Source organism: Nerophis lumbriciformis, linkage group LG24 (genome assembly GCF_033978685.3).
Source record: "Nerophis lumbriciformis linkage group LG24, RoL_Nlum_v2.1, whole genome shotgun sequence".
In the NCBI taxonomy this organism is placed as follows: Eukaryota; Metazoa; Chordata; class Actinopteri; order Syngnathiformes; family Syngnathidae; genus Nerophis; species Nerophis lumbriciformis.
In genome coordinates this window covers 32,383,783-32,392,500 of record NC_084571.2, presented here as the reverse complement: position 1 = coordinate 32,392,500, position 8,718 = coordinate 32,383,783, and the positions used below count along the sequence as shown (strand labels likewise).

The following is an 8,718-nucleotide window of genomic DNA, read 5'->3' as shown; positions in this document are numbered from 1 at the left end:
GCGAGGGTCACCACTTTGTCAACAAATGCGTGAGCAAATTGTTGAACAGTTTAAGAAAAACCTTTCTCAACCAGCTATTGCAAGGAATGTAGGGATTTCACCATCTACGGTCCGTAATATCATCAAAGGGTTCAGAGAATCTGGAGAAATCACTGCACATAAGCAGCTAAGCCCGTGATCTTCGATCCCTCAGGCTGTACTGCATCAACAAGCGACATCAGTGTGTAAAGGATATCACCACATGGGCTCAGGAACACTTCAGAAACCCACTGTCAGTAACTACAGTTGGTCGTTACATCTGTAAGTGCAAGTTAAAACTCTCCTATGCAAGGCGAAAACCGTTTATCACCCAGAAATGCCGTCGGCTTTGCTGGGCCTGAACTCATCTAAGATGGACTGATACAAAGTGGAAAAGTGTTCTGTGGTTTGACTAGTCCACATTTCAAATTGTTTTTGGAAACTGTGGATGTCGTGTCCTCCGGACCAAAGAGGAAAAGAACCATCCGGATTGTTATAGGTGCAAAGTTGAAAAGCCAGCACCTGTGATGGTATGGAGGTGTATTAGTGCCCAAGACATGGGTAACTTACACATCTGTGAAGGCGCCATTAATGCTGAAAGGTACATACAGGTTTTGGAGAAACCTATGTTGCCATCCAAGCAATGTTACCATGGACGCCCCTGCTTATTTCAGCAAGACAATGCCAAGCCACGTGTTACATCAACGTGGCTTCATAGTAAAAGAGTGCGGGTACTAGACTGGCCTGCCTGTAGTCCAGACCTGTCTCCCATTGAAAATGTGTGGCGCATTATGAAGCCTAAAATACCACAACGGAGACCCCCGGACTGTTGAACAACTTAAGCTGTACATCAAGCAAGAATGGGAAATAATTCCACCTGAAAAGCTTCAAAAATGTGTCTCCTCAGTTCCCAAACGTTTACTGAGTGTTGTTAAAAGGAAAGGCCATGTAACACAGTGGTGAACATGCCCTTTCCCAACTACTTTGGCACGCGTTGCAGCCATGAAATTCTAAGTTAATTATAATTTGCAAAAAACAAATAAAGTTTATGAGTTTGAACATCAAATATCTTGTCTTTGTAGTGCATTCAATTGAATATGGGTTGAAAAGGATTGGAAAATCATTGTATTCCGTTTATATTTACATCTAACACAATTTCCCAACTCGTATGGAAACGGGGTTTGTAAAAACAGAATACAATGATTTGCAAATCCTTTTCAACCTATATTCAATTGAATAGACTGCAAAGACAAGTGTGGAAGACTTGCTCTTCCTGGTTCTTCAGACCACCAATTACGGACATGACCGCCTCGTTCATCTTTCTGAACAATGATTTATAGTGCAATAAATGTTTTCTGTGTTTGTTTTCAGTCATTTCTGTCCGTCTCGCCCTCACTCTCGTTCGTGCTCAGGTTTTCTCTCCACCATCAACAGCCCCTCTCCTTCCCGGCTGCTGCTCTTTACCAGAGCGACCGGTGATTAGATAAGCCAGCCCAGGTGTGCCATCTACGCACCTGTCGCTAATCTCGAAACTGGTCCTGGCACATCCCGCCTCGCTGCAGGTCCGCAGGCCCGCAGGCCACCCCCCCCCCCCCCCCACACACAACAAGATACTTAACGTTTGAAGTGGAAAACTTTATTTTTTGCAAATACTAGCTCATTTGGTAATTTGATGCCTGCAACATGTTTCAAAAAAGCTGGCACAAGTGGCAAAAAAGACTGAGAAAGTTGAGGAATGCTCATCAGACACTTATTTGGAACATCCCACAGGTGAACAGGCTAATTGGGAACAGGTGGGTGCCATGATTGGGTATAAAAGCAGCTTCCATGAAATGCTCAGTCATTCACAAACAAGGAATGGGGTGAGGGTCACCACTTTGTGACAATTGGTTGAGCAAATTGTCGAACAGTTTAAGAACAACATTTCTCAACATGCTATTGGGCAGAGACAGAGAGAGCGAGAGAGTTATGATAAACGCGCATGCGTCGCCAGGCTCTGCTTTTTATCCATAGATTTATCAGATTTAATTTTTTATTATCTATAGCAAGGGTGTCAAAAGTGTGCCCCGGAGGCCATTTGTGGCCCACAGCTAATGTTTTAAAGGCTCACGGCACATTCTAAAAATACTATTAAAATAAACAAAAACATAACAAAAGTGAAATAAAAAAGCTTAAAGGTTAAATGTCATTTAGAAAAAGTTGCAATGTTGACTAATAAAACAAAGCTGTTTTTTTTTTCTTTCAAACTGTCATTGCTCAAAACATAATATTGAATCAAAATCAATGTTATTATGAATTATTGACCTATCCAAGGTTCACATTACTTCACATCAAATATTCCACTAAGACAAATATTTTTGGTGGAAGATTTTGCAAATTTGGTAAATAAATAACCAAAAAAAATTATATTTTGTTGTTTTCTTACTGTACCGAAAATGAACCGAACCGTGACCTCTAAACCGAGGGACTTACCAAACCAAAAATTTTGTGTACCGTTACACCCCTATATAAATCACAACATAATATGGTTTAAAATGATAACTGAACCTTTTCAAAACAGGTTACAAAGGCTCCTAATTTCGCTGCGCACGTATGCGGTAACATTACATTATTTCCGGTTGTATTTTTTTTTTAAACTATTATTAATTTACTTCCTAATGTATTGTTACTATCTGGTTACTTTATGTTGTAACATGATTAAATCTACACTTCTCTTAAAATGTAATAAGCACTTATTCATCTGCTGTTTGGATACTTTACATTAGCTATTGGCAAAACTACATTTTTGGGTATTGATCCAATACCAAGTAGTCAGTATTGGCCATACCAATATTGATAAAACTCAGTAAATAAAACACTGCTGGTTGAAGTTCTGGTGCAAAGACCAGAATTGTCCTTATTTTCCCAAATGTTCTTGAAAGTTTTCCCTATTTTCGAATGCAAATGTTGACAGGTGACACATTTTTAGAGTTTATCCTTTAAAACACGCTCCGGCTGACTCACTCATCTTTGGTTTCTTCTCCCCAAGGAGCCTCATGCCAAGAACTTTGGATAGTCAAATCACTCTGGAGAAGACCCCAAGCTACTTCGTCACCAGAGAAGCCCCTCGACGTATCTCTAGCATGTCCCACCAGACCAAGCTGATCGTGGTGGTCCGCAACCCGGTCACCAGAGCCATATCGGACTACACGCAGACTCTTTCCAAGAAGCCCGACCTCCCCACCTTTGAGGAGCTGGCCTTCAAGAACAGGAGCCAAGGTTTGGTGGACACTTCCTGGAATGCCATCCGGATCGGAATGTACATCCTTCACCTGGAGAACTGGCTGCGCTACTTCCGCCTCTCCCAGATGCACTTTGTGAGCGGCGAGCGGCTCATCACCGACCCGGCCGGCGAAATGGGCCGAGTTCAGGACTTTTTGGGGCTGAAGAGGATCATCTCGGACAAGCACTTCTACTTTAACCGGACCAAAGGCTTCCCGTGCCTGAAGAAGCCGGAGAGCAGCGGCCAGCCTCGTTGCCTGGGGAAGTCCAAGGGCAGGACTCACGTCCAGATAGACCGGGATGTCATCGATCAGCTGCAGGAGTTTTATAGACCCTTCAACGTCAAATTCTTTGAAACTGTCGGACAAGACTTCAAATGGGAATAAAAGTGACAAGAAATCGGACTTGGTCTAACGGGGACGCTTCAACTTGAGACACCTGAAAACATTTTGGTATTTCTAGGAACTAAGACCAATCAAGCTTTGGAGAACTCAACCTATCCACGACCGAGTTTTGGTTCAGTTCGGTGCGGTAAGCATTGAGAAATGATGAGATCACTGCAGTGGTTGGGACACACTGCAGTCAACAGTGAATGGCAGTTCTTTGGCGTCTTTTGGGGACTCTTACCCAGAGATGCATAAAAACAGCAGAATTAGAGCCGGAACCGGACGGGAGATTCAAAATGTAGGTGCCTCTGCCTTTTGACAGGGATTGCTTTTAGCACGACAGCACGGAATAAGTGTGTTCACTTTTCAGAATTACCAGGGAATACTACCTCTAAAGGTGGATTATTGCCAGGTCAACTATGTTCTACCAATTACATGTCGGGGTTAGGGTTAGAATTAGGGGTTAGTGTTAAAGGGGAACATTATCACAATTTCAGAAGGGTTAAAACCATTAAAAATCAGTTCCCAGTGGCTTATTTTATTTTTCGAAGTTTTTTTTCAAAATTTTACCCATCACGCAATATCCCTACAAAAAGCTTCAAAGTGCCTGATTTTAACCATCGTTATATACACCCGTCCATTTTCCTGTGACGTCACATAGTGATGCCAATACAAACAAACAGCAAGGTATAGCGACATTAGCTCGGATTCAGACTCGGATTTCAGCGGCTTAAGCGATTCAACAGATTACGCATGTATTGAAACGGATGGTTGTAGTGTGGAGGCAGGTAGCGGAAACGAAATTGAAGAAGAAACTGAAGCTATTGAGCCATATCGGTTTGAACCGTATGCAAGCGAAACGGACGAAAATGACACGACAGCCAGCGACACGGGAGAAAGCGAGGACGAATTCGGCGATCGCCTTCTAACCAACGATTGGTATGTGTTTGTTTGGCATTAAAGGAAACTAACAACTATGAACTAGGTTTACAGCATATGAAATACATTTGGCAACAACATGCACTTTGAGAGTGCAGACAGCCCATTTCAGGCACGCTAAGAACATATCTTTTTCCACGATTTCAGCACTCAGGTTAACCATACCTAAATAGACACAAAATACTGCATTACACAAGACTACCCGAATGTACTCGAATGATTGAAAAAAAAAAATGTTTTTAAGCTAAATTATTGATAAACACAGTTTATGTATAATAATTTACGTAAAACCGCGAGTAATGAATAAAGTTTTCATCAATTAATATATTCTGTAGACATACCCTCATCCGCTCTCTTTTCCTGAAAGCTGATCTGTCCAGTTTTGGAGTTGATGTCAGCAGGCCAGGGAAGCTAGGGTCGATATTCTTCTCTTGATCATCTTCGGTTCATTCTTGCCATCTCTGTCGTAGCATAGCTTTCGTCGGTAAAGTGTGCGGAACAAACGACTGACCATTTCGTCGGCTTTCCCCACACCCTCGTATTTTGAACAAATTTCGTCCAATTTTTTGCCACTTTCGCATCTTTGGGCCACTGGTGCAACTTGAATCCGTCCCTGTTTGTGTTGTTACACCCTCCGACAACACACCGACGAGGCATGATGTCTCCAAGGTACGGAAAACAGTCGAAAAAACGGAAAATAACAGAGCTGATTTGACTCGGTGTTTGAGAAAATGGCGGATTGCTTCCCGATGTGACGTCACGTTGTGACGTCATCGCTCCGAGAGCGAATAATACAAAGGCGTTTAATTCGCCAAAATTCACCCATTTAGAGTTCGGAAATCGGTTAAAAAAATATATGGTCTTTTTTCTGCAACATCAAGGTATATATTGACGCTTACATAGGTCTGGTGATAATGTTCCCCTTTAAGGGTTAGGTTTGAATTTGAGCTAGGGGTAGGAGTTGGGGTCAGAGTTAACATTAAGGTTAAGGGTTGGCATAAAGCTTATGTTTAGGGTTGAGGTTTGCGTTTAAATAAAGGTTAGAGTTAAGGGTTAGGGTTTGCATTAGGGGTTAGGGTTAGTGTTAGAATCAAAGTTACAGTGGGTACAGAAAGTTTTTTTAGACCCCTTTACATGTTTCACTATTTGCTTCATTGCAGCCAATCTACTAAAATCAAACAATTTCATTTTATTTATCAATAATGTTCACTCAGCACCCCATCTTGACAGAAAAAACCCGAATTGTAGCAAATGTATTAAAAAAAATATTCAAATGATCACATGTACGAAGGAATTCAGACCCTTTGCTTAGTACTTTGTTGATGCACCTTTGGCAGCAATTACAGCCTCAAATATTTTTGAATAGGATGACACTAGCTTTGCACACCTATCTTTGGGCAGTTTTGCAACGGCTTTCAAACTCCGTCAGGTTGGATGGGAAGCGTTGGTTTTCATCAAGGACGTCTCTGTGCATTGCTGCATTCATCTTTCCCTCTATCCCGACTCGTTTCCCAGTTCCCGATGCTTAAAAACATCCCCAAAGCATGATGCTGCCACCACCATGCTTCACTGTAGAGATGGTATTGGCCTGGTTTCCTCCAAACATGATGGTCTTGAGAGTCTTTCAGGTGACTTTTGGCATATTTTTTACTAAGAAATGGCTTCCGTCTGGCCACTCTACCAGACAGGACTGATTGGTGGATTGCAGCAGAGAGTGTTGTCGTTCTGGAAGGTTCTCCTCTCTCCACAGAGGAATGCTGTATCTCTGACGGAGTGACCATTGGGTTCTTGGTCACCTCATTAGACTAAGATGAATCAATGTACAGAAACATCCTGGATGACAACCTATGCTTCCCATCCAACCTGATTTAGCTTGAGAAGTTCTGCAAAGAGGAATGGGAGAAACTGCCCAAAAATAGGTGTGCAAAGCTTGTGGCATCATATTCCAAAAGACTTGAGGCTGTAATTGCTGCCAAAGGTGCATCAACAAAGTATTGCGCAAAGGCTGTGAATACTTATGTACATGTGGTTTTTAATACATTTGCAAAATTGTCTACATTTCTGTTTTTTTTTTGTCAGGATGGGGTGCTGAGTGTACATCAATGAGAAATAAAATGAACTGTTTTGATTTTAACAAATGGCTGCAATGAAACAGAATGAAAACTTTAAAGTGGTCTGGTCCTTACCTGCTTTAGGCAGGTAAGGACCTGCCTGTTAAAACAGTGAGACCACAAAAAGGCAGGAAAGTGTTGGCTTTTGCCTGCAATGTAACAGAGGGACACCACTAGGGATGGGTACCAAATTTCTTACTTTCATAGGTACCGACCTCAAGTCGACATGTTTTACTGGGTACCGATTCACGTAAAACAGTACCAGATTTCAATAGCTTTGTTGCTCGTGACGGCCTTGACTTGGCCAGGAAACAAGTAGTAAAACACTCAGAGCGGACTCAACCGGACTACCTCCAGGTAACGTTACAATTTTCCATACCAATAAAACAATACGAAGGAGCTCAAAAGCACAGCAAGGCTCCACTTTTCAAAATGTGGATCAGTTTGGATGGGAAGCGTTGATTTTCATCCAGGATGAACATTGGATTTGCCATAGACATACTACCAAGGCTGCCCTTTGTCACCGATTCTGTTCATAACTTTTATGGAAAGAATTTCTAGGCGCAGTCAAGGCGTTGAGGGGGTCTGGTTTGGTGGCTGCAGGATTAGGTCTCTGCTTTTTGCAGATGATGTGGTCCTGATGGCTTCATCTGGCCAGGATCTTCAGCTCTCACTGGATCGGTTCGCAGCCGAGTGTGAAGCGACTGGGATGAGAATCAGCACCTCCAAGACCGAGTCTATGGTTCTCGCCCGGGAAAGGGTCCATCTCCATTTTGGGGAGGAGATCTTGCCCCAAGTGGATGAGTTCAAGTACCTAGGAGTCTTGTTCACGAGTGAGGAAAGAGTGGATCGTGAGATCGACAGGCGGATCGGTGCGGCGTCTTCAGTAATGCGGACACTGTATTGATCCGTTGTGGTGAAGAAGGAGCTGAACCGGAAGGCAAAGCTCTCAATTTACCGGTCGATCTACGTTCCCATCCTCACCTATGGTCATGAGCTTTGGGTTATGACCGAAAGGACAAGATCACGGGTACAAGCGGCCGAAATGAGTTTCGGGGCTCTCCCTTAGAGATAGGGTGAGAAGCTCTGCCATCCGGGAGGAGCTCAAAGTAAAGCTGCTGCTCCTCCACATCGAGAGGAGCCAGATGAGGTGGTTCGGGCATCTGCTCTGGATGCCACCCGAACGCCTCCCCAGGGAGGTGTTTGGGGCACGTCCGACCGGCAGGAGGCCAAGGGGAAGACCCAGGACACGTTGGGAAGACTATGTCTCCCGGCTGGCCTGGGAACGCCTCCGGGAGGAGCTGGACGAAGTGGCTGGGGAGAGGGAAGTCTGGGCTTCTCTGCTTAGGCTGCTGCCCCGGCGACCCGACCTCGGATAAGCGAAAGAAAATAGATGAATGGATGGATACTACCAATTAGCATTAGCGGTTTTACATGGCAATTTCTACGCTGCCAAATTCGGTAATGAAAACTACAACTAAGATGCATGTTACAATCAAAAAGCTGGCTTGTGGTAAGTACAAAACTTACAATATAACCACTTTGTAGGGCACGACAAAAGACTATTTCTTGACTACATCAACACACCGTAGCCATCTAACATTATGGTATTGCAACTACATGTAAAGTCTATTATAATACAGCACAGTACAAGACTTGCAAATGAGACACAGAAGTGTAAATAAAAAATAAGATAATTGGACAACACAGCTCAGTATTAAATGTTCAATAAAAACAATTGAGATTTCATTATTAAACAAATTAATTTATTAACACATTTAATCTCGAAAGTGCTGAAAATTGGTACTGTATTGGTTCAAATTTGAAAGCGACCCATCCCTAGTCACCACACTGGAAGCTTATGTCGGATCAGGATTTAGCGATTCAGCCGATTACCGTGCCGAACTGGACCACTCGGTGGAAAAGGCGCCATTTGTTTGAAACCGAATAAATCCAAAGTGTCACGTATAAATGATCAAGCAAGCTGAATTCATCCATGAAAG

General features: G+C 43.0%; 1 protein-coding gene across 1 annotated transcript in view; it reads left to right on the top strand.

Moving 5' to 3' along the window:
- hs3st2 (heparan sulfate (glucosamine) 3-O-sulfotransferase 2) overlaps nucleotides 1–4,441 on the top strand; it is a 38,863-nt gene extending 34,422 nt beyond the window's left edge. The window contains exon 2 of the mRNA XM_061982243.2: nucleotides 3,047–4,441. Within this exon, the coding sequence (XP_061838227.2) occupies nucleotides 3,047–3,665 (619 nt within the window). The 3' untranslated portion in view covers nucleotides 3,666–4,441. The remainder of the gene's footprint in view (nucleotides 1–3,046) is intronic.
- The last annotated feature ends 4,277 nt before the right edge of the window (nucleotides 4,442–8,718 follow it).